General features: G+C 39.7%; 1 protein-coding gene across 7 annotated transcripts in view; it reads right to left on the reverse strand.

Annotated features, from left to right (window-relative positions):
- Positions 1–26,744, reverse strand: part of GNE (glucosamine (UDP-N-acetyl)-2-epimerase/N-acetylmannosamine kinase) — a 59,855-nt gene that overhangs the window by 17,867 nt on the left and 15,244 nt on the right. For 3 of the 7 annotated variants that reach the window (XR_009495488.1, XM_005210123.5, XM_059889288.1), the window contains exons 2-5: positions 15,947–16,149; positions 8,251–8,702; positions 943–1,095; positions 322–534 (exon numbers count right to left, since the gene is read on the reverse strand). Coding sequence is in view for 6 of the 7 variants with exons in the window: in XM_005210123.5 (XP_005210180.1) it covers positions 322–534; positions 943–1,095; positions 8,251–8,702; positions 15,947–16,149 (1,021 nt within the window). In the remaining variant the exon portion in view is untranslated. Of the gene's footprint in view, positions 1–321; positions 535–942; positions 1,096–8,250; positions 8,703–15,946; positions 16,150–24,507; positions 24,691–26,744 lie in introns of those variants that run through there. The other 4 variants (XM_010807952.4, XM_024995994.2, NM_001191143.4 and 1 more) reach the window with 4 other exon arrangements.

The raw sequence follows: 26,744 nt of genomic DNA on the forward strand, positions 1-26,744 counted from the left end.
TCATTTTACTGGACCCAGGAAGATGAAAGGCTAGCATTCATATACTTAAACAATTCAATCACATTCTCAAACACAACTATTAAAGACCATAATTAACTAAGAAACTTTTAGCTCTGCTATTACAAAGACAATAAAAATACAAGAAGGGCCCTAAAAACTTTGGTAATATGTGTGCTATCTACAGGTTTCAGGCTACAGTTGGTCATTAACCTCATTTACTCATTTATTCATAAACACATATGACAGCACTGATACATGCATACCTGTAATAATGCAAACAAATGTAGTAAGCCTCGTCAGTTGAAAGATAAAGGTAAATACCTGTTTCTCTTCCAATCTGACGTGTTCCTAAGTTGATCACAGGTGTTCCAAAAGCTCCAACTTCTCGTACCCCACAGCTGCTGTTCCCAATCATACAACCAGCATGGGCAACCAGCTGTATAAACTGGTCAAATGGGACATGTTTAACTGCACGAAAATTGGGATGATGCTCAATGCCCTTCTTCCGCATCACTCGAACCATCTCTTTGCTTCCTATGGAAAGAACCAACTGTTAAATGGTTTACAAGATAAAGGAAAAATTTTCACAAGAAATACCTAATGGCTATTCTACTGTGGTCAACTCAACTTCTAAGGTTTATATCTCTTGGCTACTGCATTTTCTCATGAGTGGAAACTGGAGGGAAGAGACTAAACATGAAAATATAGAGTGGAGATTTAGAAGTATTTCTTTCCTACTAAGTTTCTACTAGATTTGACAATAATATTGCAAACTCTTCAATCTACTGAAAAATTGGTCATGACCCTTTGAAAATCAGAATATATTTCAGAATAGAATGGCCTTCAATGATAAGATGAGCAGGACAGGAATGTCAGTCAAAAGAAGACATGATAGAAGCAAAAAACTGGAAAGGTAGGTGGAATATTTTCAAGTTCAATTACCTGCATCAATATTTGGAAACAGAACTAGGGTCCGCTTGTTAAATGAGATAAGTGCATCCAATGTTAATTCAAACATTTTTATAGAATGCTTAATGTCAGTGGTCACAGGGTGCTGAAGTGCGACAATGTAATCTTTAGGTTTTACATCATCACCTGTTTAAAGAAAATCAAATCACATGGCTTCATTAATTAAGAATCTTACAGGAGGAAGAAGCAATTTCTGAAGAGCAAGACCCCCAGGTCTATGCTTTTAAAAATTCTAAGGAAAAAACAGTTTGTCACAATCTAAGCAGGGCATCCAAATTAGGATCTAACAATAAGAACTTTTAGCAACAAGTCCAAGGATTCTTCAGCAAACTTAACATTTTACAAAGGTGCTTGCTACCACAAACAAAATATAAAACTTTAAATAGCAGACACTAGACTTCATTGTTTTAAAATCCAAAATATTTCAAAGTGTTAGAAAAATGCGATTCTTTCCAGTTTCTAACTGGTGTTTCTAATGACTTATCGTCAATGAGTAATAATGTGTTGCAAATCAGAGGGTTCAGAGACTGACTGAACATTAAATAAATTTCATATAATGCACAGGAGCTTCCCCACTCTCACTCACCAGATTCAATAGAATGCCAGTGTTTCTAACTCTGTTCAAAAGACTAGAAAGGCTTCACTCATCCCCAGGGATCTCAAGGACAGTTCCTCAGCAAAAATGTGAACTGTAAAAATTTGGATGAAGAGTGCTATGTCAAATAATACAAACCATTTTGCAACAGTGCCTATATTATCCCATAGAACTGGAAATTAGTTCTACTTGCTAATTTTTAAAAATTATTTATTTTTGGCTGTGCTGGGCAGCAACTGCTATTGCTTCATGCAGGCTTTCTCTTGTTGCAGTCAGCGGGGACTACTCTTCATTGTGGTGCTCAGGCTTCTCCTGTTGCAGAGCACAGGCTCTAGGGCACCCGGGTTTCAATCGTTGCAGCTCCTGGGCTCTACAGCACAGGCTCAGTAGCTGCGGTGCAGAGGTGGTCCGTGGGATGTGGGCTCTTCCCAGACCTGGGATCAAACCTGTTTCTCCTGCATTGGCAGGCCGATTCTTTACCATTAAGCCGCCAGGGAAGCTCCTACTCACTAAGTTTTAATGAAAGAAAATATTTCTTTGTGATATTAATTTTAATGAACAACTTTATCATGAACTATGATTATCATTAATCCAAATTCAACCAGTAGCAGTTATTTTTTATGATGTAATAGTAACACAGAGTTGTTACTAAGAATCTTCAGTATTATTCAAAAGACTACAGGCTCCAAAATTTTATTTAAAAAAATTATTGGACCCATCATGTTCTAAACTGGGGGTGGCATGGGGATATCATCATTACATTTTGGTACAAAGCAGAAAAAAGGTCTAAAGGCCTAAGAGACTCTATCAAAAACATAAAGATGCCGTCAACACAAACTCAGGCCATCTGTTAGATATAGATCAGGGCCATTAGAAAGAAACTAGTGCAAAGAGAATTAAAAACTTGGGGAGAAGAAAACCAACTAAAGAGGTGTCTGCTGTAACAGATATGGAAACATCATGTGTATGCTGCAATCTGGCCGCAGGTACAAGTTAGTCCCACTATGATGTGTTGCTTCTACAATGTGAATTAGCTCATCTGTGACTGGCAAACAGAAGAATGATGTCAACCTTTAATGCAGTAGTTGAGTTATTCATTCATGATTCCCCAAGGCTGACTGCTAAGAACCTTAAAGGAAATGTATACAACAAGCTGTAGTGAAATAGTGTGTTTGTCACAAGCCCCCCTCAGCCCATGGTTTTTCTTGGAGTTCAGTCTGCCGATTTACTCTGTCTTGAGAACACTTACTGGATGAGTCTCTTTGATCTTTGTGCCTTTTTTGGTAGCAGTTGTTCTTTGAGAGTGGGGATGAATGGAGCTTTTGTGGTCCCACGCAGAGGATCATTCTACACAACTTACTGCTAAGGAGCAAGTGGAAGGTGAAGAGGAAGAAAAATTCCAGCAGTTTACCCCATGAGAGCTTTTCTTTATCTTCTACTTTAAGTGTGATTGAGAAATATTTGTAGTATACAGAAAATAACCCTATAATGCAGAATGAAGCAGGACTGCACTTTGTAACTTAAGGCTCTATATGGAAACATTTAAGCAGTTTCTTTATTAAAAAAGGAAAACAGAAGAGCAAAAACTAGACATCTTAAAAAAAAAAAGGAAAAAGGAAACACAGGACAATGAGCTGCGGCTACCCATCCCTAGCAATAACATATTCTGTGCAAATCCCACACTGGTTCCTTAATGTGATGTAGGACTTTGACATTATCTGCCTTTGTCTCCAGAACTCAGCAGCTTCAGTCCTTCCACACATTTAAAGCATTTATTTAAAGCCTTTCTATTATGGTACCATTACTTGGTTTTGTGTCAAAGTTCTACATTTACTATGGTATTTCTTTCATTATTAGAAATGTTAACATGTCTTTTTAACTTTTCTAATATTTTTATTAGGGCTGTTATTTATTAATATTCTGGTTACAAAGCTGCATGTTTGAGTGGCTTACCCAATGCTATTTTTCCTATAAGGAGAAGGATGACATCAGAAATTGTAGGTCAAGAAGCAGGTAAAAGCTTTGCAGAAAATGTCTTCTTTTCCCCCACTGGCTTAAAAAAAAAAAAAAAAAATCCGGTTTTGGCTATTTTGTCATTCTTCTTTTCACAGAGAAACTGCTTTAGTTCAGTCACTCAGTCGTGTCCGACTCTTTGTGACCCCATGAACTGCAGCATGCCAGGCCTCCCTGTCCATCACCAGCTCCTGGAGTCTACCCAAACTCATGTCCATTGAGTCGGTGATGCTATCCAACCATGTCATCCTCTGTCGTCCCCTTCTCCTCCTGCCCTCAATCCTTCCCAGCATCAGGGTCTTTTCAAAAGAGTCAGCTCTTCACATCAGGTAGCCAAAGTATTGGAGTTTCAGCTTCAACATCAGTTCTTCCAATGAACAGTCAGGACTGATCTCCTTGCACTCCAAAAGACTCTCAAGAGTCTTCTCCAACACCACAATTCAAAAGCATCAATTCTTCTACGCTCAGCTTTCTTTATACTCCAACTCTCACATCCAAACATGACTACTGGAAAAACCACAGGCGGACCTTTGTTGACAAAGTAATGTCTCTTCTTTTTAATATGCTGTCTAGGTTGGTCATAACTTTCCTTCCAAGGAGTAAGCCTCTTTTAATTTAATGGCTACAATCACTACCCACAGTTATTTTGGAGCTCCAAAAAATAAAGTCAGCCACTGTTTCCACTGTTTCCCCATCTATTTGCCAGGAAGTGATGAGACCAGATGCCATGATCTTAGTTTTCTGAATGTTGCACTTTAAGCCAACTTTTTCACTCTTCTCTTTCACTTTCATCAAGAAGCTCCTTAGTTCTTCTTCACTTTCTGCCATAAGGGTGGTGTCATCCGCATATCTGAGGTTATTGATATTTCTCCCAGCGATCTTGATTCCAGCTTGAGTTTCTTCCAGTCCAGCGTTTCTCATGATGTACTCTGCATATAAGTTAAATAAGCAGGGTGACAATATACAGCCTTGACACTCCTTTTCCTATTTGGAACCAATCTGTTGTTCCATGTCCAGTTCTAACTGTTGCTTCCTGACCTGCATACAGGTTTCTCAGGAAGCAGGTCAGGTACTCTGGTATTCCCATCTCTTTCAGAATTTTCCACAGTTTATTGTGATCCACACAGTCAAAGGCTTTGGGATAGTCAATAAAGCAGAAATAGATGTTTTTCTGGAACTCTCTTGCTTTTTCAATGATCCAGCAGATGTTGGCAATTTGATCTCTGTTCTTCTGCCTTTTCTAAAACTAGCTTGAACATCTGGAAGCTCATGGTTCACGTATTCCTGAAGCCTGGCTTGGAGAATTTTGAGCATTACTTTACTAGCGTGTGAGATGAGTGCAATTGTGCGGTAGTTTGAGCATTCTTTGGCACTGCCTTTCTTTGGCATTGGAATGAAAACTGACCTTTTCCAGTCCTGTGGCCACTGTGGAGTTTTCCAAATTTGCTGGCATATTGAGTGCAGCACTTTCACAGCATCATCTTTTAGGATTTGAAATAGCTCAACTGGAATTCCATCACCTCCATTAGCTTTGTTCGTAGTGATGTTTCCTAAGGCCCACTTGACTTCACATTCCAGGATGTCTGGCTCTACATGAGTGATCACACCCTCTGGGTGTGATTATCTGGGTCATGAAGATCTTTTTTGTACAGTTCTTCTGTGTTTTCTTGCCACCTCTTCTTAAAATCTTCTGCTTCTGTAGAAGAAACTGCTTAAATGGTTCCAAATAGAACCTGAAGCCCTGCAATTACAAATTTGTTGTATTCTGCTTTATAAGGGTTATTTTCTTTCATTAACAAGTTTTTCAGAAAACATAGAAAGCTAACAGAATAACCAGAACACAGTGCAAGAATGCTTGCTTAGAAGCATGCAGAAAGGGGAGACTGATAATGAGTGATGTTGAACATCTTTTCATGTGTTTGTTAGCCATCTGTATTTCTTCTTTGGAGAAATGTCTGTTTAGGTCTTTGGCCCATTTTTTGATTGGGTCGTTTATTTTTTCTGGAATTGAGCTGCAGGAGTTGTTTGTATATTCTTGAGATTAATTCTTTGTCAGTTGCTTCATTTGCTATCATTTTATCCCATTCTGAAGGCTGTCTTTTCACCTTGCTTATAGTTTCCTTTGTTGTGCAGAAGCTTTTAATTTTAACCAGGTCCCATTTGTTTATTTTTGCTTTTTTCCCCAATATTCTGGGAGGTGGGTCACAGAGGATCCTGCTATGATTTATGTCAGAGAGTGTTTTGCCTATGTTCTCCTCTAGGAGTTTTATAGTTTCTCATCTTATGTTTAGATCTTTAATCCATTTTGAGTTTATTTTTGTGTATGGTGTTAGAAAGTGTTCTAGTTTCATTCTTTTACAAGTGGTTGACCAGTTTTCCCAGCACCACTTGTTAAAGAGATTGTCTTTTCTCCATTGTATATTCTTGCCTCCTTTGTCAACGATAAGGTGTCCGTAGGTGCGTGGATTTATCTCTGGGCTTTATATTTTGTTCCATTGATCTATATTTCTGTCTTTGTGCCAGTACCATACTGTCTTGATGACTGTGGCTTTGTAGTAGAGCCTGAAGGCAGGCAAGTTAATTCCTCCAGTTCCATTCTTCTTTCTCAAGATTGCTTTGGCTATTTGAGGTTTTTTGTATTTCCTTACAAATTGTGAAATTATTTGTTCTAGCTCTGTGAAAAATACCACTGGTAGCTTGATAGGATTGGATTGAATCTATAGATTGCTTTGGGTAGTATACTCATTTTCACTATAGTGATTCTTCCGATCCATGAACTCATTATCAGAGAAATGCAAATCAAAACCACAATGAGGTACCATTTCACGCCAGTCAGAATGGCTGCGATCCAAAAGTCTACAAGCAATAAATGCTGGAGAGGGTGTAGAGAAAAGGGAACCCTCTTACACTCTTGGTGGGAATGCAAACTAGTACAGCTACTATGGAGAACAGTGTGGAGATTCCTTAAAAAACTGGAAATAGAACTTCCATACGACCCAGCAATCCCACTGCTGGGCATACACACTGAGGAAACCAGAATGGAAAGAGACACGTGTACCCCAATGTTCATTGCAGCACTGTATATAATAGCAAGGACCTAGATGTCCATCAGCAGACAAATGGATAAGAAAGCTGTGGTACATATACACAATGGAGTATTACTCAGCCATTAAAAAGAATACATTTGAATCAGTTCTAATGAGGTGGATGAAACTGGAGCCTATTATACAGAGTGAAGTAAGCCAGAAACAAAAACACCAATACAGTATACTAACGCATATATATGGAATTTAGAAAGATGGTAACAATAACCCTGTATGAGAGATAGCAAAAGAAACACAGATGTATAGAATAGTCTTTTGGACTCTGTGGGAGAGGGAGAGGGTGGGAAGATTTGGGAGAATGGCATTGAAACATGTATATTATCACATGTGAAACGAATCTCCAGTCCAGGCTCGATGCATGATACAGGATGCTCAGGGCTGGTGCACTGGGATGACCCAGAGGGATGGTATTGGGAGGGAGGGTTCAGGATGGGAAACATGTGTACACTCGTGGCGGATTCATGTTGATACATGACAAAACCAATACAATATTGTAAAGTAATTATCCTCCAATAAAATAAATAAATTTATATTTAAAAAATTAAAAAAGAAAGGGGAGACTGAGAGATGGAAGTCTGTTACATCAGCATTATCTCAACAGGTTCCCTTACAGCTATGAATCTGTCCAGGGGTAAGAAATACACAGAATGGGCTAAACTATAGAGTAAAAAAAAATCCAATTTCATTCCTGTTCTAATGTGATCTGGATTTAAAATCTTAAAATTATACAACCACTAGATCAATTTATTATCATTATTCAACTGATCTACCTTTTCACAGAGTCCTAAATACCTAAACAGACAATTAGTTCTGATTTAGCCTCAAGATAGTACACTCATTATAAATTAACCAACTGACATTGTTTGCAAACCTTTTTTCTTTGCCTCTGATTAGCAAAAAGTAACTTCCAGGAATCTAGATCATTGATCTGAAGATAAATGAACAACCTTCCTTAAGGCTTATTTACAGGGCTAACAAACTCTAATCGTAGAACTATGACTTCTGCTTTTTAACAATAATCATAATCCCTTATAAGTACTTATGGCTTACTGCTTTCAACATTATCTGAGTATTTCAACAAGCCTGTAAGAAAGGCATTAAAATTAATTTTTTTCATTGTGCTAAAAAAACAAAGGAAAAAAGATACCCATAATTCTACTAACCAGAAGTAAATATTATAAATGATTTGGTGTACTTACCAACTTTTCTATTATGCTATTATTTTTTATAAAAATAGCATCACATTATACAATTTGTAGCTTCCTTTTTTTCCCTTTTTGATATGTCAGGATCTGTCCCTGCAACTAAATATTCACCTGTAATGTTGTATTTAACAGATGAAAAGCATTCTGTTATATAAAAATAGCATAGATTTCAAAAATTCAGTCCATTAAGCCTATCTTTTAGAAAAGATGAGTCTCAGAGAGCTGAAGTCATACTACAGGGCAAGATTTATGAATAAAATTTTAGCCTTCCGACTGCTAATGTACAACAGTTACCAAAAGGACTGAAACATAACCAAACTGTGGGACAAAAGCACCATTAGACTGAATACAGTCTGACACATACCTAACCACATCCGAATGATGCTCATGTAGTCTTTGTTCTTGGCGGAGAGCAGCTTGTCGTAGGAAGGGCAGCCTGCCAGCAGGATGCGGTCATGGTCCTCACACATGGATATCAGGTGTTGCTCTGCACTTCGGGTGCAGCACACGTGATAATGAGCCAGTTTTGTTATGGCGTGTCTGATAGAGTCATCAATGGTCCCACTGACTTCCCCGCCTTCAATGTGAAGGATTCGGATGTTCATCAAGGCAGCAGATGTAGCCAGAGCCAGGGCATCAAACCTGTCTCCATGAACAATCATGATATCAGGTTTCAGGCGATTAAGGACATCTGGTAGCTTCACAAGGGCCAGGCCTACTGACTCCACCATGGCTGCCTCATCTTCCCCTCTGACAATCGTGTGTAACCTGGTGTTAATGTCAAAGTCATCTTGTTCAATCATGCGATACGTGTTTCTAAAGCAGGGAGAAATAAAAATGTGAGAGCATGTTCTTAAATATAGGGCTATAAAAACATAGCCCTATTTTAACTATTTATTTTAATAAAACATTAACTCTGAAGGGAGAAATATTTCACGAAATTTCCTTGTTAAAATAAACTGAAGTATAACTTACACACAAAAATTAAAAGCATAGGCCATAAATATACAGATCACTTGATTACTTTTTCTACACAAACACCCCTATAGTCACCACCTAGACCAATACCTCCCACACCTTGCAGGTCTCACCTGTGCCCCGCTTCAGTGAGCACCTGGGGGGAGAATGTTTTTATTAGGAAAAAAGAGACTAAATTTTACAGTGATCACGACTTTTTCTTTCCTTTTAAAAATATTATATGCCAACAAAGGTCTGTCTAGTCAAGGCTATGGGTTCTTCCAGTAGTCATGTATGGATGTGAGTTGGACTGTAAAGAAAGCTGAGCACCCAAGAATTGATGCTTTTGAACTGTGGTGTTGGAGAAGACTCTTGAGAGTCCCTTGGACTGCAAGCAGATCAAACCAGTCAATCCTAAAGGAAATCAGTCCTGAATATTCATTGGAAGGACTGATGCTAAAGCTAAAGCTCCAATACTTTGGCCACCTGATGCGAAGAACAGACTCATTAGAAAAGACCCTGATGCTGGGAAAGATTGGGGGCAGGAGGAGAAGGGGACAACAGAGGACGAGATGGTTGGATGGCATCACCGACTCAATGGACATGAGTAAACTCATGAGTCTACTCATGAGACATGAGTTTACTCATTTGAGTAAACTCCAGGAGTTGGCGATGGACAGGGAGGCCTGGCATGCTGCAGTCCACGGTGTCGCAAAGAGTCGGACACGACTGAGCGACTGAACTGAACTGAAAAATATATATAATTTTTTAAAAGAAATCATGCTACTTAATAGAAAAAAATGTTACTTATAAATGCTCCTAAAAAAGTAGTATGGAACTGGGATACCTGATACAGTACTATATTATAAATTTCTGAATGATGAAAATTATCTCCTGAATTCTTTTCATATGGTACCACTCATGCAGCATAATTCTGACTGGGGTGAAAATGTAGGCTTAAATTGGCTGTAAAATGCAGTTTCAAGTCTGTTTCATGCTTAACAGCAATAGCAATTCTCAATGCTTTAAAGTTTCCTGTTTGTTATGACTAGATTTTAAAAGATCTGATTTTTTCTGGAAATATATAAAACATTACTTAAAAATTAGAAAAATACAGCAAATTATCATGCATAAACCTACCACTCAGCACCATCAGTATTACCATGATGTCTTTTTTTTGTTGCCACACCATGTGGCATGTGGGATCTTGGTTCCCTAACCAGTAATCAAACTGCACCCTCTACATGGGAGCATGGAGTCTTAACCACTGCACCACCAGGGAAGTCCCTCTTTCTAACCACTTTATACATAATTTTTCCCATAATATTTTAAAATGATTGAGAATACATCATAGTACAATTTTGTAATCTATTTAACCCATATAATACTATGATATTTTCTCAGATTATGAAGGATTTTTTACATACATCATATAGATGGCTTAGCAGTCATTATAGATTTCTTTGATTTTCCTACAAAAGCTATGACATTGTAAATAAAGAAAATCCTGTGAGAATTCCCATAGGAATTTAATGGGATCTTAAATGTTTGATAGGATTCAAAAGTGAAGGTCTCTCTGTAGGAAGTTATTTTTATAGGGTTTGATAATGAACCAAATTTCTTTAATATAAAGCTATTGAGATTTTCTATCTTTTCTGTAGAAAAAAATACTGTAAGCTGTATTTTTCAAAAGCTTGTCCATTTCGTCTAAATTGATTGTCAATTTACTGGCCTAATATCCTCCTTTTATTCTTTTAATGGCTGAGATCAGTAGTGACATCCTCTTTGTTATCCTATGTTGGTAATTTCTGTGTTACCCCTTCCTTGTTCTGCAGAAGCTTGTTGATTTTATTATTTTAAACAAATAACTTTTAGCTCAATTAACTTTCTTTATTGTTTAGTCTACTTTTACATTTCATTGATTTTGACTCTATTGGCCCTTGGTCCTCCCTTCTACTTACTTTGGGCTTCATTTTCTTTCTTGTTTATTAAAGTGGAAATGGATCCTTGACTCTTACCTCTTTTTTCACATAAGTATTAATATTTAAAATGATAAATTTCCCCATAAGCCCTGATTAACCTATACCCACAAATTTTGATACACTGTAATATTTATTTAGGTCAAAATATTTTCTAATTTCCCTTAGGATTTCTTGTTTGGCCCCTGAGCTTAAAACTCAACAATAAACAACCCAATTTAAAAATGGGTTAAACCAAAGATGATACAAAGATGGCAAATAAGCATATGAAAAGATGCTCCACATTATGTGTCATCAAGGAAATGCAAATTAAAAAGAGATACTGCTACACACCTATTAGAATGGACAAAATCCAGAACACTGACAACACTAAATTCTGGCAATGATATGGATCAACAGGAATTCTCATTTACTGTTGGGGGAATACAAAATGATACAGCCATTTTGGAAGATAGTTTGTCAGTTTCTTGCAAAACTAAACATACATTTTTACAAGGAGCAATCATGCTCCTTGATCTACCTAAAGGAGCTGAAAACTTACATTACACAAAAATCTACAAAAATATGCTTTATTCTTAATTGCCAATACTTGGAAGCAATCAAAATATCCTTCAGTAAGAAAATGCAGAAATAAACTATCATACATCCACACAATGCAATATTATTCAGCACTGAAAAGAAATGACTATCAAGCTATGAAAATACATAAAAGAAACTCAAAAGCATATTACTAAACGAAAGAAGAGGCTACATAATATAGGATATTCAAACAATATGACATTCTGGAAAAGGCAAAAAATCTATGGAAATGGTAAAAAGATCAGTTACTGCCAGGAAACAGGTTGGGGGAGAGGAAGGGATGAATGGGTAGAGGAGATGATTTGGGAGGCAGTGAACAGTGAAATGAGCACTGAAGAATTGATGCTTTTGAACTGTGGTGTTGGAGAAGACTCGTGAGAGTCCCTTGGACTGCAAGGAGATCCAACCAGTCCACCCTAAAGGAAATCAGTCCTGAATATTCACTGGAAGGACGGATGCTGAAGCTGAAACTCCAATACTTTGGCTAGGTGATGCAAAGAACTGACTCATTTGAAAAGACCCTGATGCTGGGAAAGATTGAAGGCGGGAGAAGGGGATGACAGAAGATGAGATGGTTGGATAGTATCACCGACTCAATGGATATGAGTTTGAGTAAACTCTGGAAACTGGTGATGGACAAGGAGGCCTGGCATGCTATAGTCCATGGGGTCACAAAGAGTTGGACACAACTGGTTGACTGAACTGAACAGTGAAATGACTCTGTGATACTATAACGGTAGATACATATCAATATACATTTGTCCAAACCCATAGAACTTACACCACCAAGTTGAACCAATTAAACTATGACTTTGAGTAATAATGATGTGTCAGTGGAGGTGCATCGTTTGAACAATATATACCAATGAGGTATGGTAGGGGATGCCAACAGTGGGGGGTGTTATGCATGTATAGAGGAAGAGAGGTATATGGGTAACTTCTGTACCTCCTGCTCAGTTTTGCCGCAGGACTTAACACTATTCTAAAAACTAAAATCTATTTTTTAAAGGCATTCTTTCTTTTATATATACGCATGTATTTTACCATTTGTAGTTACTCCTTCCTGTAGATCTAAGTTCCCAACAGGTATCATTTCTCTTCAGTTTCAAGCATCTGCCTTAGCATTTTTAGCAGCACATACCTGCTGGTGATAATTTGCTTAGCTTTTCTTGAAAATATCTTTACTTCAACTTTATTTTTAAAAGGTACTTTCACTGGATGAAAAAACTCTGTGTTAGCAGAGGTTTTTTCCCCTTTTCTGAGCACATTAAAGATGTTCCATTGTCTTCTGGCCTCCACTGTCAGTGAGTTAATTATTCTTATCATTAGTTCCCCTGTAAGAAATGTAATCTTTGGTCTTGTTGCTTTCAAGATTTTCTTGTCTTCGGCAAACTGACTAAGCTATGTCTACATGTAGTTTTCTTTGTATTTATCTGTTAAGGGTTGTTGACCTTTCTGTATATGTACATCAATGTTGGGTTTTTCTGGGCTTGTTTTTTTTACCAAATTTGGAAAGCTCTGGCAGGTATGTCTTCTAAGATTGCAACACAGCTTTAATTCTGAGACTGTCCTACCTACAGAATGTTCATACCTAACCATCTGAATCAGGAACCATAATCAAAATCCCTTTGAAATAAAGCACAAAACTAGAAATCAATTATAAGAAAAGAGGAGAAAAAATGATTTCATGGATACTAAACGACATGCTACTACAAAAAGGTGGGGGGGGGTGAGTGAGAAAATCAAAACAATTAAAAAATACCTTGAGACAAATGACAATGAAAACACAACTATACAAAAATCTATGGGATGCAGCAAAAGTAGTTCTTAGAGGAAAGTTCATAGCAATACAGGTCTTCCTCAAAAAACAAGAAAAAGCTCAAATAAACAAACTAACCTACCACCTAAAATAATTAGAAAAAGAACAAACAAAACCTAAAGTCAGCAGAATGAAGGAAATAAAATATAAATTTATCAGAGAGGAAATAAAGTAGAGATTTAAAAAAACAATTGAAAAAAAAAATCAGTAAAACCAAGAGCTGATTCTTTGAAAGGGCAAACAAAACTGACAAATCTTTAGCCAGGCTCACCAAAAAGAAAGACAGAACTCAAATTTTTGAAAAATTAGAAATATAAAAGGAGAAATCTCAACTAATACCACAAAATACAAAAACCCCTAACAGAATACTATGAACAATTATACGCCAACAAATTTGACACTCAGAAGAAATGGGCAAATTTCTAGAAACATACAAAACATAGAGCCCACCAAAATTGAATCAAGAAGAAATAGGTAATTCAGGGAATTTCTGGGCAGTCCAGTGGTTAGAACTTGGTGCTTTCACTGCTGAGGGTCAGGATTCAATCCCTAGTCAGGGAACTAAGATCCCATAAGCCCACATGGTGTGGTCAAATTAATAAATGAAATGAAATATGGCACAGATGAACCTATCTACAAAAACCAGACTCACAGACAAACAGAATAGACTTGTGGTTGCCAGGGCGATCAGGGAAGGCAGAGGGATAGACTGGAAGGCTGGGGTTAGTAAATGCAAACTATTACATTTAGAATGGATAAACAACAAGATCCTACTGTATATATAGCACAGGGAACAATATCCAATTTCCTGGGATAATGGAAAAGAATACAAAAAAGAATGTATATGTGCATATAACTGAGTCACTTTGCTATATAGCAGAAATTAGCACAACATTGTAATCAACTATACTTCAAAAAACAAAAAAAAACCTATAACACCAATCTGAAAAAAAAAAAGTGCTGAATAAATGAACCAATGAATTCCTAAGGAGTCTGTTATTCATTTGAATTTTTTTGCCCAATTCTTAAGAGTATAAAAATGATGTTTTTTTAAAAGAATTCAACTAGCTGAGGTAGAAAGGTAGCTAACTGCTTCTGTTGATTTAACGTCTTCTTTTTTCCCTATAGTTTTTATTTACGTATTATTTTTTGGTGTGCTGGGTCTTCGTTGCTGCGTGGGCTTTCCTCTAGCTGCAGCGCTCAGGCTTCTCTCACTGTGGTGGCTTCTCCTGTTGTGGAGCGTGGGCTCTAGGGCACTTGGGCTTCAGTAGTTGCAGTTCCCTGGCTCTAAGCACAGGATCAAGAGTTGTGGCACGAAGGCTTAGCTGCTCCATGGCATGTGGGATCTTCCCTGACCAGGGATCAAACCCACATCTCCTGCAGTAGCAGGTGAATCCTTTACCACTTAGCCACCAGGGAAGCCCTAATGTCTTCTTAAATAGTATAATCACATGGTTTAAAACTCAGTATACAAAGGGTTATAAGTGAAAAGGCTACTTCTCACTTTTGTTTTCCAGTTATCCAGTGCTTCTCCCCATGAGCAACCAGTTTCTTGTGTGAGAATGCACTACAGACAAGTATTTCCAGTACCAGTCAAGTTTCCATTTTGACAGTCTCACCTGACAAACACTACCTTCCCCCTTAATTACTGTGGCAGGCAGGTAAGAGACCTACCGCCATCTCTTTGAAAGCCTCTCCCCTACCAGTCTTCTGCCAAACTTTTCTCAAAGAAGTAAAAGAACACACTTAGATTTTTACCTCAGTTTGTAACTAAAATTTCTCTTCTACTTTGTCCAATTTCTGTTCAACAATGTAAGAACACTCAAGCGGATTTTCTTAGATAGCCAAAATTCATTTCACATTTTAAAAATCTATGAACTTTTAAGCTATCCATAAGTTTCTTCTCTAGTCTTTAAAAGTGTTTTCTTATAGCAAATTGCCAAATTTGTTTTTGGAAGCAGGTTTTTGTTTTTGCTGTCATTATCTTATTGTTAAAGGACAGTCTGAAAAAGACAATTTTACCTTAACACAAGCTTCTTTCATATTGTATTTTTTACCTTCTTCAGAGGCTGCATTAATGTTTTCATGCCACAAGGGTGCACTAAAGCCACTTTATTATTAACACATAACAAAATCAATGTTCATCTTTGGTATATACATTCTTTCTGCTCCCTGAAAGATTTCCCAAGTTTCATCTTTCATATTTAGACTGTGATCAATAACAAACCTAATGTCATCAAAATAAGTATCAATGGTAATGGTAATTCTACTTTATCTTATAGATTAGATTTTTAAAATCCTATTCAGTATCTACTACTTTATACAGTTTTTTCATGTAGGATTAGCATTAGAACTCTCAAAACAGATTATATAAAATCACATTATAGTCACACAATATACATTTATAAATGGCATTTCTGAATGTAGTAGCAAATAATAGTAATAATAATGGCTATAATTTACTAGCATCTAATAGGCAGCATCCCTGTATAGACATTTTATGTCACTATCTCCATTCTTCACAGTAACCTGCAATACAAGTTCCTACTGTTTTATAACTGAGGAACCTGAAGCTCAGAAGTGCTAGGCAACTCCTCCAAGGCCACCTAAAAACTAAGTGGTAGAACTGGCGTTTGAAGCTGGGTCCACATGGCTCCAGGACCCAAGTTCTCAGTAGTACACCATGTTGCGATGAAGAATACCATAAGAAAATGCTTTCATCTTACCCATAGTCATCTATCAGGTGAGAGCCAAGTACCACCACGTCAAGTTCAAAGAACTCAGGTTCCATTTTAATGCCAAACATGATGGGGGCAAGTTTAGAATAATCAGCACGGTTGCAAGTAGCAACACAAACCCGAAGCTTCCGGTTATTCTCTTTCTTCTCCATGATTTGTTTTCTTTTTGAGAGGTTCTGAAAATAGAGTTCCTGAAGTTGCAAAAATAAAAATTAATATCCTGTGATAAACCATAATGGAAGAGAATATGAAAAGAACATATGTATGTATAACTGAATCACTTTGCTGTACAACAGTAATTAACATATTGTTCAACTGTACTTCAATAATAAGACATTACAGAGACAAAAAGTTTATTTATAATCAGAATGATAGATCCAAGATATAAACATAAAATTTTGCAGTCTTAAATCTTTAACCATCATTAAGTATAGTGATAAAGGGAGGGACTTTTAAACCTGAACCATTCCTTCAAAAGAATACCCAATGGCAGCCCCCAAAGTGTGTTTCATGACCAGAATCTATCATCCGAATGTAGAAAAGTTGGGAAGAATGTTTAGATATTTTGAAAGACAAGTAGTCCCCAGCATTGCAGATGTGCATAGTTCTGCTATCAATCCAGTCTTTGTTAAGTGCTCCCAGTCCAGATGATCCATTAACAAATGATGTAGCGGAGCAGTGGAAGACCAACGAAGCCCAAGCCATAGAAACAGCTGAAGCATGGACTAGGCTGTATGCCACAGATAATATTTAAATCCATTGATCATCAAGTATGCATCACTTCCACTGTTCTGCCAAGACTTCTTCCTTTTTTGTTTGCATTTAATGGACACAGTCTTAGAAATACTACAGAATAAAAGCCCAGACACTGCCAGTCCTTTGCTGATTTGCACATTAGCAAATCTATGTCTTGTCCTCATTCACTGTTGTAAATTAGCATGAGCAGAGGCTAGAAGTATCATCTGGATTGTGGTGAAACGTTTAAAAGCAATAGCCTCTTTCTGCTTTTATTCATTTTCCCCATCATGGTTTAAGTATAAAGCTCCTGGAGAAGGAAATGGCAACCCACTCTAGCATTCCTGCCTGGAAGTCCCACGGACAGAGGAGCCTGGTGGACTACAGTCCACGGGGTAGGAAGAGTCAAACACAACTTGGTGACTGAACCACCACCACTGTGAATGAAGGTAGTTGTCAGGATTAGTTGCAGGGTGTGACTGTTTCTCTCTCTCTCTTTTTTTTTTTTTTTGGTGAGGGAAAGATAGTTTTGTTTTAATTTTATGGGCTCCTTTCCCCCCTTTTATGGTAATCTAATTGCAGTGGTTAAAAGCAACTAATCAGTTCTTTAGAATATGGTCTGTAATCAAGTCTAACTTTATTTAGACGCTATAGCTGGACAAGCTTGATTGAACCAAAATGGGAACATTAAACAAACTCACTAATAACACTGTGGCTTAGCTGTCAAGTGTAGAATTCTCCCTTTAAGCAAAAGCTTGTGACCATTTTGTATGGTTTGTCTGGAAAGAGTAACAAATCATCTCTCATTTAAAAGGCAAGCAAACATCAGCTCTTTATTATTAATTAAAAATCACTTGCCATTCCTCACAATCAATCCCAATATACCAGACTAAAGCAAAAGTTTGGTTGAAAGCCACTGATTTAGTTCAACTTCCCCACTTGCAGAAAGAGAAAGACAAGCCTTGGGGGAGGAAATTACTTCCCCAAGATTCAAGAGCACATCCTATAACAAATGAGTTACTCACTCTCACACTACACACAAAGCACTGTGATTAGTGCTGAGGAAAAGATGAGTAAGACGAAACAAAACCCCCTATCTTCAAGGCCTCATTCACATCCCTAGCCAGTGCCTACAAAGTTGACAACTCCAAATGCCTACCAGCTATCTCCTTCCCCACAGGCACCTCAAAGTCACTGTCCCAGATGGAACTCATTTTCTTTTCCAAACCTGTTCCTCCTTCCTTATTCTCTAACTCCGTTATGAAATCCCATTCATCCAAATGCCTTGACATGCTTGTCTTCTCTGTTCCTCACCCAGTACTTCCTCAGCCCTGTCAATTCTACCTTCTGAATATCTTTCAAATCTATCTCCTCTCCATCCCCACCCACCAGGACATCTCCTAGTCCAATACCTGACCTCGGGTCAGAACAATTCTAATAGCTGTCAAAGTGGATTGTTGTTTAGTCTAAGTTGTGTCCGACTCTTTTGTGACCCCATGGACTGTAGTCTGCCAGGCTCCTCTGCCCCTGGGATTCTCCAGGCAAGAATACTGGAGTGGGTTGCCATGTCCTCCTTCAGGGCATCTTCCAGACCCAGGGAATCAAACCCGTGTCTCTCGTGTCTCCTGCATTGGCAGGCGAGTTCTTTACCACTAGGGCCATCTGGGAAGCCCCTCAAAGTGGATTACCTGTCTCTGGTCTTGCCCTGACTCCCACAAACTTTCAGGGTGATCTCTCCAAGTTTGTAAACCTGATTACATTGCTAAACATATATCACCTATGGATAAATTCCAAATTGCAGATCTGAACCTAGTCCACTCTTCCAACCATTATAATTACCCTTACTCTGAGCCAAAGCCATGCTGAAGTGCATGTAGTTCAACCAGTGGGTCTTCATATTTCTGTGCCTTTTTAGATGCACGTTCCTCTGCCTAAAACTTCCTTTCCCTCTTGCCTGGATTCTTCCGCAACCTTTAAAATCAGTCTGAGCATCACCTCTTCTGGAAAGCCTTCACATAAACCTCAATTCCTCCCTGCTCCACCCCTTTTCATCACTGCCTCCCTCTGAGCACTGTGGCCTACCATACACATATATTGTTGTTGTTTAGTTGCTAAGTCATGTGCAACTCTTTGTGACCACATGGACTATAGCCCTCCAGGCTCCTCTGTCCATGGGATTTCCCCTGCAAGAATATTGGAGTGGGCTGCCATTTCCTTTTCCAGGCAATCACCTCAACCCAGGGATCAAACCCGAGACTCCTGCTTGGCAGGTGGATTCTTTACCACTGAGCCACCTACTACTGCTCAACTCCTCTGCCCCCCTATCCCCCACCATCCTGTACTCTCAGTTCAAAAAGTAAAAACCAGGGACAAGGTGTAAGAGTTATGTTTCATGGAGTTTTTAAAACTTCCTTATATCAATGTAAAGTTTAACTTCATGGACTAATCTCAATGCTTAGGTCTCAGGAAGTGTATCAACATTTAGAATTTGTGATCAGGAATCCAGAGAAGCTTGAGTAAGGGTGCCAATAAAAGGGGAGCTGCCTTTTCAATCAAGGTAGACCCAAACTCAGTGGAAATACTGCCAGTAACCTTCTGCTGTTGATACCTCATCTCTCTTATGCTGGAACTTCTATAATCACACAAACTGCCCATCATTAGGCCCACTCAGAATTTATAATCTCCAGTAAGAACTAATTCCACCCAATGGAAAGCATTTATAAGATAGTGTAATGAACATTCTGTCAAGAGAGTTGTATTTGTAAGGTCTAAGCACTAGCTATGGCTCAGAAGGTAAAGAATCTGCCTACAATGAAGGAGACCAGGCTTCAATGCCTGAGCAGGGAAGATCCTCTGGAGAAGGGAATGGCTACCCACTCCAGTTTTCTTGCCTGAAGAATCCCATGGACAGAGGAGCCTGGTGGGCTACAGTTCATGGGGTCACAAAGAGTCAGACACAACTGAGCGACTAACACTTTCACATTTTCTTTTCCCACAAGCACTACCTAACCAAAGAGACAAAGATATTTTTCCAAAACCAGCTGGCCTAAGTGTTCTTGTACGTAAATCTTCTTCCACTCATTAAATTTGAGCTGAATAAATTGCTGATGATATTTAATTTGCTAGATGAGGCAAAGCAAATGGATTTTTTTACCAACCAAAGGTTGGTAAATTTGTATTTATTTTAGAATAGTAAACTTTCTATCTGGCAATTCTAAAATGCTTAGTGCTTATCAGATAATTCAAAGGTTATTCTACCAAAAGTGAAAGTAGCCATATTACACAAACTATGAAAAAAATACAAATGTTACTAAGACCAAAAGTTTTTTAAAGAAAAAAGCTAAATCTTTTTTTTTTTTTTGAAGTGTAATAATGGTAAAAATCCTTTTTTTAAGGGGAGAATTATTTTTAAAAAATAATTTTAATTTAACTAACTTTTGATTAGATAGTACATTCACACAGTTTAAAACTGAAAAGGCACAAGAGGCTCTAAAAGTCTTCTCATCTGTGTCCTCAGACGTAGAGTTCTCCCTGGGTGCTTAGAGTTGCTAGTTACTTATCCATCCTCCTACAGATAAACTATATATACAAAAAATACACATATATTTCTTCACATATATAAATACAAATATATTTTATAAATATACAGAGAGTGTATTAGGCAATTAGCAATATATTCTACAAATTGTTGTCACATACCTTGCTTTTTAATTGTTCTTAATTACATTTCTGAATCAAGTGGTAAAATGGGAAACTTTAAAGACATTGTTGTTGTAGTTTTTTAGTCACTAAGTCATGTCCAACTCTTTGGTGACTCCTATGGACTGTAGCCGCCAGGCTCCTCTGTCCACAGGATTTCCCAGGCAAGAACACTGGAGTGGGTTGCCATTTCCTTCTCCAAGGAATCTTCCTGACCCAGGGATCAAAGTCACATCTCCTGTATCGGCAAAGGGATTCTTTAACCACTGAGCCACCAGGGAAGCCCTTAAAGGCATTCAGTCCAGTTCAATTCAGTTGCTCAGTCGTGTCCAACTCTTTGCCACCCCATGAACCGCAGCACGCCAAGCCTCCCTGTCCACCACCAACTCCCGGAGTTCACCCAAACTCACGTCCATCGAGTCGGTGATGCCATCCAGCCATCTCATCCTCTGTCATCCCCTTCTCCTCCTGCCCCCAACCCCTCCCAGCATCAGAGTCTTTTCCAATGAGTCAACTCTTCACATCAGGTGGCCAAAGTATTGGAATTTCAGCTTTATCATCGGTCCTTCCAAAGAACACCCAGGACTGATCTCCTTTAGAATGGACTGGTTGAATCTCCTTGCAGTCCAAGGGACTCTCAACAGTCTTCTCCAACACCACAATTCAAAAGCATCAATTCTTCGGTGCTCAGCTTTCTTCACAGTCCAACTCTCACATCCATACATGACTACTGGAAAAACCATAGCCTTGACTAGACGGACCTTTGTTGGCAAAGCAATGTCTCTGCTTTTGAATATGCTATCTAGGTTGGTCATAACTTTCCTTCCAAGGAGTAAGCATCTTTTAATTTCATGGCTGCAATTACCATCTGCAGTGATTTTGGAGCCCCAAAAATAAAGTCTGACACTGTTTCCACTGTTTCCTCATCTATTTCCCATGAAGTGATGGGACCAGATGCCATGATCTTAGTTTTCTGAATGTTGAGCTTTAAGCCTACTTTTCCAGTCTCTTCTTTCACTTTGATCAAGAGGCTATTTAGTTCCCCTTTACTTTCTGCCATAAAGGTGGTGTCATATGTATATCTGAGGTTATTGATATTTCTCCCATCAATCTTGATTCCAGCTTGTGCTTCTTCCAGCCCAGCGTTTCTCGTGATGTACTCTGCATAAGTTAAATAAGCAGGGTGACAATATACAGCCTTGACATACTCCTTTTCCTATTTGGACCCAGTCTGTTGTTCCATGTCCAATTCTAACTGTTGCTTCCTGACCTGCATATAGGTTTCTCAAGAGGCAGATCAGAGAGATAAAATCTAAAAGTGCAAGTCTGGGCTTCCCTGTGGCTCAATCATAAAGGATCTGCCTGATCATGCAGGAGATGAGTTTTGATCCCTGGTCTGGGAAGATCCCACATGCTGCAGAGCAACTAAGCCTATGGACCACAACTGTGGAACCTGTGCTCTAGAACCTGGGGACTGCAACCTCGGAGCCCACATGCCACAAACACTGAAGCCCACATCCCACAGAGCCAGTGCTCCACAAGAAGAGAAGCCACCACAATGAGAAGCCTGCACACCCCAAGTGGACAGTAGCCCCCACTCTCCACACCTAGAGAAAAGCCTGCACAGCAATGGAGATCCAGCACAGCCAAAATAAATAAATAAAATTATATTTTTTATAGTGAAATTTTGAAAATTGCCGGCCATCAACTTTTCAAATATATGTAGGGTTATGAGAGCCCTGAAAGTAAAAGTGTCACAAACGTTTATTGAGAACTGCCTCTGTGCAGAGCAACGGAAAGCAGAGATGTGGAGCTGAGGAAGATCTCACCTCTGGTTTTTAGGAACTTAGAATCTAGTACATGCCACCAAGCCACATTAATAGATCACCTTCCCAACAGAAGCACTAGGAACAAAAGTAACAAATTTTCTTTCACTGCCCAGTATAATTATTATTTGTTCTGGATAAAATGGAATGTCTAAGGATCCATTTTTACACCAAGAACTGTGATCAGAGTCTCCACGACCAGTATGAAATGAATAAATGTGACATAATGGACTTAAACTATACCAGGAGTTTTTAAGTTGCATAAAGTGCAATGTAAAACAAGATAAAACTTTTTATTTACACAGTGGACTCTCAGAGAGTAATGAAAACAAATGGACTACATTGAAATGTGTCAATATTAATAAACATCTAAAATATAATGTTAGATGACAACAGTATATTCTAAAAAGATACAATAGGGCACCATCTAAAAATATGTAAAACATTACTATATGTTGTTTACTGATCTATAGTAAAATTATACAGCAACTCAAGAAAGTAGTTACCTCTGAAGGAGGAGGGAAGGGAAAGGAAAAGAGGGCTTAGAGGGTTTCTGTTGTCTATGTAAACATTTTTTTAAAAATTGTTTAAGTAGAGATCTGAAACAAACATGGTAACATATTAATATGTATTAAATCTTGAGGATTGGTGCAGGGTGTCATGTTGTCTTCTATCCTTTTCAGCATATATAAAATATTGTATGGAAAACGAGAAATCTTTTAAATGAACAATGAAGATGCACTGTCCACAGTCCTTAAAGCCTAAAGCTCAGAAAGCAGATAGACTGGATATTTACATTCATTTCACTCAATTCCATGAGAGTAACCAGAGCTACTAAAACATAGATACTGGTATGAAAATAAGACTTCACCTCAAACTCACTGGCAATCTGAGAAACCTACATTCTCTCAAGACTATTATAAATACTGACAAAAAGGTGAGCGACCCTTTCCAGGAAAATAAATACTGTGGTCCCGTTTAACTATCGAAAAAGACACTTGGCTCAAGCAGTTTCTGAGCAGAAGCGAAATGAAAGTTGCTCAGTTGAGTAACTTTGCAACTATAGTCCATGGAATTCTCCAGGCCAGTAATCCTGGAGTGGGTAGCCTTTCCCTTCTCCAGGGGCTCTTCCCAACCCAGGGATCGAACCCAGATCTCCCATATTGCAGGCAGATTCTTTACCAGCTGAGCCACAAGGGAAGCCCTTCTGAGCAGAGGAAACCATCAAAGTAAACAATTGCCAAGCACATGTTAAGAACTTTACAAGCATTAACTCACTTCATCCTCACAGCCCTATCTTATTATGTCCTGTTTTACAAATGGACATACCTCAGTGAAAACCAATTTACCTGCCCCAAATCATAGCTAATAACTGCCAAAACCAAACACCAAATCAGCGCTCAAGATAGTCCTCATATCCAGTGTTTGCCTGTCCATTTCATAAGCACTCATGAGTGCGAACCTTCCTGCCAGGCACCGCGTGAGTCAAGGGCACATATGATGAGTCCCTCTCTTCGCTCAGTGCAGACCGGATGAGGCTCACAAGAATCAGGAGAGGTCTATCTTGAAGTGGTCTGAAATTCAGAACTATCTTGAGCTATGCTAGGGTGTGACTCCTTCCAGAGCTTCCACAGTCGACTCGAACAGTTATCTCTAAATGCCAAGTTGTACCCTACGCCTCTTCTCCATCAGGATTAAAAAAAAAAAAAAAACTTTCGTGCTCTAACAATTTTACAAGTGTGCTGGGGCGCGCGGTGGGGGGTGGGGGGTGGGGATAGTGAAATAAATGCATATCAAGCTTCCAAGGAAGCTCAGACTCAGAGTACAGTCAGGGTTAGGCACAGACCTTCAAGATCATCTTTCGTCCGACACTTTACATCCCAGGGCCACTCATCTTTACGGAGCTCCCTGCCTTCTCCTGCACATCTCCGTGAGCAGCTGCTCGCTGTCTTTCAGGATAGCCGGAGGAACAGAGTGCAGCCGGCCTTCCTCTGAGACCCCGAGCCCCACTCCGGGGTTACTCACCCGGGGTCCGCACTCAAAACTGCTGCACCAGCCAACAGCTGAGCCCACAACTGGACTAAGGAGCGGACCTGGCGTGCAGGCCCACGGGAGATAGCGAGGCCCGGGCCTGGGGCGGACCTACGGCGTGATGAGGTGCGGAGCCGCCGGCCGGGGATCTGAGGCCTCCGGGTGGAGGCCGAAAGAGGAAGGCCCTGGGGCCCGACAGGTGGCGTTCCCCGAGCCCGCGACCCCTCCCCCGAGTCCCTGGCGGCACGCAGGTCTCACCAGTAGCGGGTCCGCTGTTTCTCCCGCGTCGCCGCCGCCAGACCTCGCGGGTGAGAACTGAGGGCCGAGCTGGAACGCAGGCCGGCGCGAGACAGCCCCTTCGGCTTCCGCCACTCTGCACCGAGAGCGATGACTCGCCTCTACCCGCTCCTGGCGCACCCCGCGCGCCCTGCACGCCCACCCGAGCGCCAAATCGGCCGACGCGCCCTACGTCAGCGGCGAGGAATTCTGCGATTGGCTGAGCGAGGAGGACGGGCCGGGGCGGCGCCTTCCGTGGACGTGGCGTAGCCCCCAGGCGACAGCTCTCGTTCTCAGTCGGTGTTCCCGCCCCTGGACAGCTTCTCCGCCTGTTAAGTGAAAGTTCGGAACCCGAGCGCCTCACGGGTAGTTGTTTTGGCCTTGAGCCCTAGAGGCAATGTCTCAGGCCTTCTCACGCAGTCATTTCACAGGCAGGACCAAAACAATACGGTCGTGTGGCGGTCCACCCAGAGCCGTCTCCCGAGTGAAGCTGTGCCCCTCCAGAACCGCGTCTACTAGAAGGATCTGTGGATGCTGATGACCAGGGCAAAGAGGAGACCTGCTGATCCTTATGATGCGCGGAACCCCCAGGCCGTCCTGCCCCAGAGACTTACAGAGAGGAACATAGAGGTGGCAGAGAAAGTGGCGGGAAAGGGCTCACACAGCTCCTGATGAACACTTTCTAATGATTGTTTCAAACTCCTTAGTCACCACTGACAAGCTTTGAGTTGGTGATACAGTATATTAAAATATTTTTACAGCTAGTAAATAATTTACCACAAGTGAAACTAAACAGCTTAATGATTCATTGTCAGTTCTTGCTAAAGTGAATTTCAAGCCCAATAAACTTTTGCACTTAATTTATTTCAGTTAATGATGCTCTAATTTACAGAATATATGTGAACCGTTAGTTCCCCTGCAGCTAGCTTGATGTCACCAAGAGGTCACATCAGCCACAAAAGGACAGATATTAGGGGATTTCCTTCCTGCAAGGAAGTACCAGCAGATTTCTTTTTTAAATATCACTTTTGCTATTCTGTGGAAAATGGACTGGTTGAAAGTTGAGAATTGTGGTAGTGAAAAAAAAAATCTCTGAAAGGATACACACACACACATATACACACAAAACCCATACCACTAATTGCATTTGGCAGAGCTGGGAAGAGATAAACTTTTCACTGAATTTATTTTTATAATATCTTTTGTATTGTGTAGTATATACACGCATTCCATATTAAAGAAAAGAAAATTGATGGTAAAAAAAAAATGGTGGCAGTGAAACTCGATTGAAGTGGTTGGATATGATATTTAGTTTGGAAGTAGAATTGATGAAACTTAATTATGAATCAGGTATGAAAGGACGGGGCTTCCCAGGTGGCTCAGTGGTAAAGAACCCGCCTGCCAATGTAGGAGACGTAAGAGACATGGTTCGATCCCTGGGAAGATCCCCTGAAGAAGGGCGTGGCAACCCACTCCAGTATTCTTGCCTGAAAAATTCCATGGACAGAGGAGCCTGGCGAGCAACAGTCCATAGGGTCACAAAGAGTTGGACATGACTGAAGTGACTTAGTACACATGCAAGGATGACAGAGAAAACGAAGGTTGACTTCCAGATGTCTGGTATTGGTAATTGGGTGATTGGTGCCATTTACCAAGATGAAAAGCTGGGGGAGTAGTCAGGTTTAGGGATTTAAAAGTAAAGGTGTAATTTGTGATGTGTTAGATTTGAGATGCCTACGAGACAGCCACATGAAACTATTATAAAGGCAATAAGATATATGAATCTAGGGCTTCCCTGGTGGCTCAGTGGTAAAGAATCTGCCTGCCAATGCAGGATACACAAGTTCGATCCCTGGTCCAAGAAGATCTCACATGCCAAGGAGCAGCTAAGCCCAAGTACCACAATTATTGAGCTTGTGCTCTAGAGCCCGGGAGTTGCAAATACTGAAACTCATGTGCACCTAGATCCCATGCTCCACGAGAGAAACCACCACAATGAGAAGCTCCCACTCCCTGCAACTGGAGAAAAGCCTGCACAGCAACGAATACCTAGCACAGCCAAAAATAAATTACATATACAAAAGATATATGAATCTGAACACACAGATTCACTGGACTCTAGATGAACTCTACTGCTGCTATAACAAATTACACAAAACTTAGTAGCTTAAAAATATATTATCTTCCAATCTGGAGGTTAGAAGTCTGAAATGGGTTTT

This window comes from Bos taurus, chromosome 8 (assembly GCF_002263795.3).
Source record: "Bos taurus isolate L1 Dominette 01449 registration number 42190680 breed Hereford chromosome 8, ARS-UCD2.0, whole genome shotgun sequence".
NCBI lineage: Eukaryota > Metazoa > Chordata > Mammalia > Artiodactyla > Bovidae > Bos > Bos taurus.